This window comes from Chelonia mydas, chromosome 17 (assembly GCF_015237465.2).
Source record: "Chelonia mydas isolate rCheMyd1 chromosome 17, rCheMyd1.pri.v2, whole genome shotgun sequence".
In the NCBI taxonomy this organism is placed as follows: Eukaryota; Metazoa; Chordata; order Testudines; family Cheloniidae; genus Chelonia; species Chelonia mydas.
Genome location: NC_051257.2, coordinates 568,444 through 578,347, shown reverse-complemented (window position 1 = coordinate 578,347; position 9,904 = coordinate 568,444). Strand labels below are relative to the sequence as shown.

The 9,904-nt window shown below is 56.5% G+C and overlaps 1 protein-coding gene across 1 annotated transcript; it reads left to right on the top strand.

Moving 5' to 3' along the window:
• The first annotated feature begins 716 nt into the window (after positions 1 to 716).
• Positions 717 to 9,333, top strand: LOC102945258 (protein ABHD15). Its single transcript, XM_007057791.4, has 4 exons — positions 717 to 1,191; positions 1,467 to 3,956; positions 6,391 to 6,743; positions 7,785 to 9,333. The coding sequence occupies exons 2-4, from the start codon at positions 3,537 to 3,539 to the stop codon at positions 8,302 to 8,304; spliced, it is 1,293 nt and encodes a 430-aa protein (XP_007057853.3). The 5' UTR covers positions 717 to 1,191; positions 1,467 to 3,536; the 3' UTR covers positions 8,305 to 9,333.
• The last annotated feature ends 571 nt before the right edge of the window (positions 9,334 to 9,904 follow it).

Below are 9,904 nucleotides of genomic sequence, written 5' to 3'. Positions count from 1 at the left end.
GTGAGCAAGTATGGACGTTCTTATGGCATCCTCCAGCTTCTGAGGCCATCACCACAGGGCTGCTGGATAGGTCCCCACGGCAATTCCCTCCATGTCTGGCCTTCGTCACCTTGGACAGAATCTTTTTATTCCCCAGCCTGGCCTGGGAAAGAGAGAAGCCGCAGCAAGGACAGGTATTAGGATGATGCTGTACAGAGAGACGCTGCTGTGCAGATTGGTGCTCTAGTGCAGGGCCCATGGGGTTGCATGGCTGAGAGCCACACAGGGCCGGAAGTGGTCAAGTCACTACAGAAACGAAAGCAACACAGAACTACATGGCCCGCTCCTCCATCCACAGCAAGGAAGTGGGGAGGTGAGATGGTGCGGTGTGATCAGGGTAAACAGCCAGACAGCGCCCACGCAGCTCGGCCTGGCGCTGCTGACTTGCAACCTGGCCTTGCAGTTTCAGTCCTGAGCTCTCTGTGCACCTCAATAGTAATTTTCAGCCTGGGACATCTAGCACATGCCTTTCTCCCCCCACCCAAATAAAGGCTACTGACCCATTCGTGTTCTCCATATTCTGTCCTTTCCCTAGACCCTCCCCACTACAGGGTTTTCTAAACTTTTAATTTGGGGGCAAATTAACGCCAGCTGGACACTGAGCACGGCCGGGAAGGAATCCCATCTGGCTCTTAGCACTTCCAGACCCTCTGATGAAAGGCAGAGGGGTTTTTATTAGTTTCAGCTGTTGGAAGGTTTAGCATATGGCAGACAGACTGATGCACAGTCATTTGCACACGCAGTGCAGGGCAGTGTGATACACTCCTACAGCTGCAGTGCCATGCTTTCAGCTAGGCTGCTTGTGTGTGGCACAATCATGTGCCATGCCATGTGCACAGAGCCCTTTTCACAAACAGAGTCAGTTCCATAGAAAAGCAATGGCTTATTTTCTCTCACCTGAATTAGGGACTTTAGGAATCCTGTGAGCTGACTGTGGGACCTGGGACAGAGGCACCCAAAGTGGAGTGGCAGCTGCGCTGGGGTCTGCCTCGTGGCCCAGAGAAAGAAACAGAGGAAGAGAGAAAGCAGAAGTTGGGAGCAACAGTGTCACAAATCCACTCCCTGCGCCACCAGCACATCCTGTGAGCTCCTTGTTCAGGGTCCTGCAACCATCACAGCTTCCCATTCGCTTGCTTACGCCAGCTTTCGTGGGTAAGTGGGTTTTTGTTTCAGTGTAAGGAAAGAGTCCAGGGTAAACAGGCAGCATCCATTAGCCCAGATGGCTCCCAGAGGAGGCAGGGTCCTCTGTGGGGGAGTGTCAGACACTGCATGATGTGGATTACTTTTAATAAGGAGACTTTTCATTTGTGAAGGGCTAAGTTCCTGGTGCTGAGCCTGCAGCCCTGTCTGTGTCCTTCAGTTCCAGTCACGCCTCCTTTCCCAGGCCTGGGGGTTTGGGATGCGATTTTCCTTTCCTTGCCCCACAGCCTCCTAGTGGTACCTGCTCAGCTGCATCTGGTGCTGTGGCTACAAGTTCCTGCTCTGGCCGCACCTGTTCTCACTGATGTTGATTCAGGGACTTGTGCAACTCCTGCTGAGTCATTATTTGTGGGGATGAAACAACCCTCAAGGCAGCAGGAAGGTCAATGAAGAAACAAGGGACAAAACAGGCTGTAAATCACCTGGTGCATCATTCAGGGGAAGCCCATGTACAGATAGAGACCCCCCAGGGCAATTGGCATCTTCAGGAAGAGGTGTGGGATGGCCTGCCCTTTGGGCATCGGTCCGCCTTATATGGTGGCCAGTGCAGGATGCACTGGAGAAGACCTAATGCACCTGCAGTGCTGTCCCTTAGGGACACATTTCTGCCTGACCCCTTCCTGTGATCAGTTTTTGACCTGGAACAAGAGATCAATAGTTCTTGGTTGTTGTATCCCTGCTAGCATCACTGCAGATGCTGTTCATTCATGTTCCATACAAAACAATGTTAAGGAGCATTAAGCACTCCTGGACCAGAAAAGGCCAATAACCCACATGCACCCTTAGCCCGGTCTCGGGTGTGCCTGCTTTACCGCACTCACACTGTTTCTCACACCCAACCAAGACTAATCTGTGAGCACTACCAAAGCCATCTCTGGGCTGTGGCCTGGCCTGGATCCTGACTGGGAGGCCTCCAAGACATGGGTGATTGGTAAGATCTTTGGAGTAAGGTCTTTGCCTTGTGGGTGAAGGGATTTGGAGCCAGGGCTTTATCCCTGGGAGCCAGCCTAGGTTTGCTTTTTGGCTGGACTATCACATGCATTGGAGGTGTGGCTGGATGGGTTCCCCTATGGAATGTCAACGGGGGTTATGTGTGTGTGAGAGGCACCCAAATGCCCTGGAGGAGGTGGGGTTAGACACTGCTTCTTGCTGCTCTGGTGCCCTGTCCCCCGACTAGACTTGTCTGGTCTCAGCACAGCCAGAGGCAGGACTGGTCTGAGATCTAGACGAGGCAGTCAGGGCTTCTTAGCCAGCATAGCTCAGATGGCCGAGATCTGGCAGTTCTTGCTGGAGAAACAGACCATTCTCCTGGCTTCCATGTGGCCCAGCTCTGCAGAGAGCCCAGGTTGCTGCTGCAAGGAATGGCGGTGGGGCTTGTGGACCAGCAGTCTAGTCATCGGCTGTCATGCTTCCTGTGTCGTGGTTTGTGAGTGCTGAGGGGTGAGCTGCACGGTGGGTGTGGCTGGCCGTGCTCCTAGAGGGAGGTGGTACTCCACCTCTGCACAGTGCTGCTGCGGTGGGAAGCTGTTCTCTGTGAGTGCAGCTGGGGATTTCAGCCGCTCCGCTGAGTGGGCTGGAAAGCGCTGCCCAATTAACTCTCCTGCTTCTTGCCCATGCATCTGCCCTGGACGTCCAACCCTGGGTTGGAGCATTTGAAATGCTGCTTCTGAGGGCCAAAGCCTGAGAATAAGGGACGGGAAATGTTAACTCCTTTTCTCTTCTGTATTTGCTCATGAGCTGCTGAACCTGCTGCTGAGAGGAGCCATTGTCCTTTGCTTTGGGTGTCCTGGGCTCTGTCTTCCCCAGGTTTCCCTTTTGCTTTGCCCGCTCTCCTAGGACTGGGGTTGTTCTCACTCCTGTGCCCGGAGGGGGTAGGTGCAGAGTAGTAAGGTGCTGCCTGCCCCAGCAGCCGAGTGAAGCCTTTCTCCCCACAGCATCCCTCACACACACCCCATCCCCAAGTCCCCCCGCCCTCACCCAAAGGGTTAGTCTTTAATGGACAATCTCTGGTCTCTGTGGTTCTCTCTCTCTGCGTCTGGGACCTACACGGAAACTGCTGCAGCTCCTCCTCCAGGCTGCTGCTTCACACGCCCCAGCCACCCCCGCCCTCTCTCACTACCAAAGCAGAAGATTGAAGTTTGCCATGCTAGAAACCTGTCCTCTCTGGAGGGAAGTCTGCTGAGGAAGTCTGGATAGCACAGCCCCCTGGGCTCAGCTCCTTCCTCTCCCTAGGGCTGTGTGTGATACAGCCCATAGAGGAGCAGGGACCTGTGATCCAAGAAGACTCTGTCCTGGCCATGCTGCCATGGGCGGGGGTGCTGGGCTTCCTCCTACTGCTCATCTTCCTGTGTGTCCGGGTTTGGGTTCGGAAAGCAAAAGTTCCCAGCAGCTCTGGGGCCCAGCTGGTCTGCAAGCCCTCTGCGCTGGCTGCCTACCTGGAGAGCCAGTGCCAGGCCTTGAAAAGCCTATGCGAAGCCAGCTGGCCATGGAGGGCTCTCCCCTCCCTGCAGACCTTGGCCAGCATGATGGGGCCCCTGGATAGCAGGGTGCATTTTGTAAGGACCTATCTGCAGCTGAGCGATGAGGGGCTGGTGGCACTGGACTGGGCAGTGGGGCCAGCACAGCAGAAGAGGAGGCAGACATCCACCATCTGCAGCACACCTGTCCTGCTGCTTGTCCCCAACTCCTTCGGGAAGGTCACCCGCAACATCAGCAAGGTAATGAGGGGGAGGGACTGGCAGTGACAGGCAACAGGCTGGGCACTAGGAACTGCAATCCCGGTTCTACCACTGACTTACTGGGTAACCTTGGGCCAGTCACTTCCCCTCCCTGTGCCTCAGTTTTCCCCTTTGTAGAAAAGGGGACCATGATCCCGACCCCTTCAGCTACAGCTCAGAGAATTTCCTTAGACAGACAGCGACAGGACGCAGAGATGGAGCCAATCCCTACCCTTGAGGGGCAGAACAATGTGTGTGTTTGTGGGGAGGTGGGACTCAGGGCAGAAGTGGGCTGTTTGGAGGGTTTGGAAGCACTCTGGCCTATTTGGATTGGGGTTGAGTGGGGGTGAGTGCTGTGCCTGGCTGGAGAACATAGGGGGTCACATAGGATTTGGAAGGGTATACTGTACTTAGGGAATTGCTGCACAACCCCTGCCCACACCCACACCAGGGAGAACAGGCTGTTCCCATCAGGCAGCTGCATGGTGCTCCAGTCTGTCTCCCAGCTGCCCGACGCCCGGGGCAGAGGCTCTCTCTCCAAGGCTGTGTATAAACCCCAGCAGTGTGTTCCTTGCCCAGCACCAAAGTGGTCCCCTAGCAGTCGCTGCTAACAGTGGATTTAGTGCTGAGGTTTATCCCCCGTCCTCCCACAACCCCACTGACCCCATTTGCCCTTCGGCTCTGCTGCAACAGCTGACAAGCTGAATCTACAAAGACAGTGGATTCTCTTGGACTGGGCTGGGAGACATAGGTCCTTCTGGGCATCTTTAAACCTCTCTTCACCTTACCAGAAATGGCCTTAGCGCCACCTCACTAGGGCCAGCCCACAGCCTGTGAGTGCAGTTAGAACAACACAGTCAGTACCAGCCAGAGAGCTCCCCAGCTAACTCCGGTCTCAGACTCAGAAAAGCTTGTACTCCCTTTGCTGTTCGGTGCAACTGAGTCCAGGTTGTCCCATCATTGGCACCCATACCTAGTGCCACCCGACCCCGACTGCAGCACGGCACATGTGCTGGGTCCATATGACGCCTCTCGATGCTCTTGCCCACTCCACGCCACCTAGTGCTGGTCTTCTTTAACAGCTTCATTAATCATTCCTGTTATTTGAACCCTCCCCTATGCGGTGCCCATCTGGAAAGGGGTAAAGAAGATGCTGAATTGGGAGGAGTTGCAAACAAAGGGAGCTAGGGAGATGGGAAGCAAGGGCAGAAAATAACAAAATGCCATTGCACATGGGAAATGCAGCCAACCCACCTGACCATCTGGGGCAGAAATCTCCCTCTTGCAGGGAGAGACCAGGGAGGATATTAGAAAAAACTTATTCACTAGGAGGGTGGTGAAGCACTGGTACGGGTTACCTAGGGAGGTGGTGCAATCTCCTTTCTTAGAGGTTTTTAAGGCCTGGTTTGACAAAGCCCCGACTAGGATGATTTAGTTGGGGTTGGCCCTGCTTGGAGCAGGGGGTTGGACTAGATGACCTCCTGAGGTCCCTTCCAACCCTGATCTTCTATGAGGGTGAGGGGTAGGGCTCATGGACTTAGAGGTGAGTGGACGGTGCGATAGAAAGCTGAATGGTCAGTGCTGTTTGGGGCTGTGCTGCAGCAGGGCGGGGGCTGTGGGCGACTCCCCTGGTACTGTTGGCTTCACCCAATTAATAGATGGATTTATCCCAGTGGGAGCAGGCCAGAGATGGGCACACGACTGAGTTGGGGATGGAGGGGCTGACGCAGAGATTAAAGGCACCAAGTGCTCAACGTGCTTGCTCATTTGGGTGCCTCAGCTTCTGACCAGCCCCCTTGAGAGCCTGCGGCTCCCACTGACTTCAGTGGGACGGTGGGTCCTCAGCACACTGGGAATCAGCCCAGGTGTCTCTGGTTGGATGCCCACATTAGTGAGCACATCTGCAAACCTCGGCCTGAATGTGGCGCCCGAGGCCAGGAGACAGGGACCAAGGCCGCATGGCCAGGGATCAGGACACTGAGGAAAGGAAGAATGAGGGAAACATTCCAGGCAGTGATACCATGGCACTGAGCAGAGGAACAGGCTTCTAAGACCCATCACCTGGGTCATTCATAAAGACGTAGATAATGGCCACAGGGAAGAATCCTGACCTGGATTCCAGGTGTGATCACAGGTTTCTCCTGGTGTCTGAGTCCCTAACCCAGGGCCGTCCCTGGAGACGGGGCGGGGATAGGGCGGAAGTGACGGATCTGTCTCTTCCAGGACTGACCACGCTGGCCAATCGCACCAGCCCACGGGGCCCCCCAAAGCATGGGGCCCAGAGCGGTCACCCCGATTCGTCCTACCCAAGGGATGGCTCTGCCCTAACCCACCAGCTGGTAGAGCAGCCTGGGGGCGGGGCCCTCAGAGCAGACAGGCTGTCCTTCCCTGGTGTTCCCAGGGCACTCACAGTGACTCCCGTTGTCTGGTCTAGCTATGTCACGTGGCACTCCTTCATGGCTACCATCCTGTTGTCTTTAACCGCCGCGGCCAGAACGGCTGCCCCCTAAGCACTACCGCGCTGCAGCCGTATGGGGATCCTGCTGACCTGCGAGAAGCCGTCCGGTACATCCGCTCCCAGTGCCCAGGGGCCCTGCTCTTTGCAGTGGGGGAGAGCACTGGGGCAGGGCTCCTGTTCTCCTACCTGGGAGAATGTGGTTCCTCTAGCCACCTGACAGCTGCCGGCTGCATCTCCCCCATCTTTGATCCTCGGGGATGGTTTGAAGCTGGGTGCCCCTGGCTATGGCAGCAACTCTTGCTCATGTCCCAGAAGGTGTGGCTTAGCCGGTGAGTGACTCATCTCTGGGGCTGAGATGGACAGCGTGTAGCAATGGCCTGGCCCTGCCGTGTCTGAAGCAATGAGACACAGCCTCCCAGCTCCACCATGCCATGAGTGCAGCTTTGCAGTGCACTGAGGGATCCCAGTGGCTTTTGCCCTTGTCCCATGGACCCACGTGAGATCCTGTGGGATCAGCAGATAGGGGACTGAGCTGGTGATCCTTTGGCCCGAGGGCGACATCGGCATTGTGAAACTCTATGGAGGGCCGGGTAGGGAAGGCTGTGCCTCCCCAAATGGCCTGGCCACCCCTTTCCATTTCCTGCCCCCTGACTGCCCCCCTCAGAACCTCCAACCCATCCAACCCCCCCTGCTCCTTGTCCCTGACTGTCCCCTCCCAGGGCCCTTGCCCCATCCGGACCCCACCCCCTATCCAACCGCCTCGCTCCCTGTCCCAGGCCCTGACTGACCTGACCTCTATCCACACCCCCACCCACAGACAGGCCCCCCGGGACTCCCATGCCTATCCAACCCCCCCCCCCCCGTTTCCCATCCCCTGACTGCCCACCGGAATCGCCTGCCCCTTATCCAATCCCCCTGCCCCCTTACCATACCACTCAGAGGAGCCCGCAGCCCCACTGCCTGGCCGGAGCCAGCCACGCCGCCTGCACTGCCCGGCAGGAGCGGCGGGCCAGGAGCCTGGCGGTGCACTGAGGCTGTGGGGGAGAGGGGACAGCAGGGGAGGGGCCAGGGACTAGCTTCCCTGGCCAGGAGCTCAGGGGATGGGCAGGATGATCCCACGGGCCATAGTTTGCCCACTTCTGCCCTAGGGTGTAGCTGGAGCAGTCCTGGTTAGTGAGAATGCTTCCCAGCACAAGGTGGGGAGCTGCAGAGCCCTGGGGGAGGTGGACAAAGGGAGAAGGCCTTTTCTATCCCAGATAGAGCCATGGTGAGCTGCCCCATGCTCAATCAATGAACCTCCCCCAGCACAGGGAGCTGTCCCCCCTCCTCATTCTCCTGCTTGGGCTCTTACCAGGGTCTGTCTCCCCCAGGTTTGCCACGGTGCTAGGGGAGGTTCTTCCCCTGGATCGTTTCTTTGGGGGCCAGTCACTGAGGGAGCTGGAGGAGGTCTTGTTCTGCCAGGCCCAGACCTGGGACTTGTACTGGGAGAGGAACAACCCCCTGCGGGACGTAGACGAGGTGGCAGTACCAGTGCTGTGCATCTGCAGCCAGGACGACCCCATGTGTGGGGCCCCCAGGGACACTCTGCCCTTTGAGCTGTTTGAGACAAACCCCTACTTCTTCCTAGCGCTCACCCAGGGAGGCGGACACTGCGGCTTCTTCAAGGAGAGCCTGGGTGGTGCCTTCTGGAGCCATGAGGTGCTGCTGGAATTCTTCCACTCCACTGTGGATTTCCTCCTCACAGAGGACAAACCGAAGGGCCAGGCCAAGAAGAGAGGGGCCAGGCCGGTGCTGAAGGTCACCCAGGGCAGAAGTGGCTGCAGGCAGGAGTCGTGCTGCCCCCACAATACGCCTGACATTTACAGCTGGCAGCGCTCCTACACCCACTGACCGCTGCTCTTCACGCGGCGTCTGGAGGACGTTCTGCTGACCTTTCCCGAGAGCTCTGTCTCATCAGCTGCACCTGGATGGTGTCTCAGCAGCCCAGACAGCTGGGTTGTGCCATACCCTCCCCCCCCCCCCCCCCCCGGCCCGGCTCCTGGGACTGTGACTCTTTGTAACAAGAACAGGGCCATCCCTAGTGGGGTGCAGGACCCAGGGCAAAAGAGATGGATTCGTCTCTTCCAGGACTGACCACCCTGGCCAATCGCACCGGCCTGGGGCCCCCTGAAAGCACAGGGCCCGGAGCGGTCACCCCGAAGGGACGGCTCTGAACAAGAACACAGTACTTCAGTGAACAACCGGATCATGTTAGATGATAACTGCAGCGTGGCAGAGGTGCTGCGTCCTGGCTGGGTGTCAGCATCTCAGGTGCTGCCCTGTCAGAAGTGGTGTTTGTGTCCCAGTGCCAGTGGCTCCTGGTTGTGATGCGTTTCTGTGCCTTTGCTGATGGTTGCCAGGTACTGTGATGTCCCAGTGCTAGAAGATTGGGGCCCAGCCAGGTGCTATGCTGCAATGGAACAGAGAGGGATGAATGATTCTTATTTATTTTGTAGCACCCGAATTTATGCTGGGTGCTTCATGGAAGACATACGAAGAGACAGGCCCTGCTGCAGTGAGCGTATCTCTAGGTTTTACATGTGTCCAAGCAAAGGAGGTAGCTGAGAGTTGGGAGGGAGGCTGCAGCAGAATGATCAGGGGTGACTTAGGGTCACTGCCTGGGCAGCATTTTGGGCCTGTTGCTTTTCTCCATGTAGCTATAAAAATAAGGACAGTAATTAGCGTAGATTCCCTTCTTGAGGCTGGAACTGCTGTATGTAGCTGGGTGATGCAGTGCTAGACGCTCCTGGGTCCTCATCTGTAATGCACCCCTGTTGTGTAGTTGTACCTCCTTGCCCGTGTGTGCAGGCTAACTGGCATTCTTCATTAATGCTCCATGACAAGACTAAAGGATGCTTGAAATGTTGTTTTAAGCTCAAAGACTGGTGTCTTCCTTCCTGTTCTGCATCTCACTGGGATCAGTAGACACTCATTCACAGACCTATCATACGTGTGTGCACACTCACAGACACATGCACCCACAGGTGTGCGCACACACACTCCCCCACTGCACACGAATGCTCAGTTCAGGTGACGCTTACCACACACCGCAGCCAGACAGCTGAGCTCTGTCCCCATAGGGAAGCCACAAGGGTACTTTATGCCTCCATAACAAACACCAGCACGTTATAAGTCCACCACAACCACTGGCTGATGCTGTGTTCCCCAAGTATCATTGGACCTAGAGCTGCCATGTCCCCCTGTACCAGCATCGCAAAGGGGGCAGAGGTAAGGCTGTCTGGGTGTGTCGTGTGGAAAGCTAAAAGCGGCTAGGGATGTGTCTTGGAGCAGCAAGCAATGCCATGGGAAGACAAGGGACTTGTGCTCCAGTACAGGAAGGCCTGAGCCAATAACACAGATCCAGCGGCAGGAGGAAAACGTGTCCATTCTTTGAGGAGCTGGTGTGCCTGACTCCTCTGTATGCACTACTGGGCAACAAGCTGATGAGAAC

Bases quoted from the DNA above. Each gene is read 5' to 3' on its own strand.
- LOC102945258 (XM_007057791.4), top strand. From the start codon at position 3,537: ATGCTGCCATGGGCGGGGGTGCTGGGCTTCCTCCTACTGCTCATCTTC. The intron at 3,957-6,390 runs GTAATGAGGGGG...TGTCTGGTCTAG, and splicing joins TCACCCGCAACATCAGCAAG to CTATGTCACGTGGCACTCCT. The intron at 6,744-7,784 runs GTGAGTGACTCA...TGTCTCCCCCAG, and splicing joins CAGAAGGTGTGGCTTAGCCG to GTTTGCCACGGTGCTAGGGG.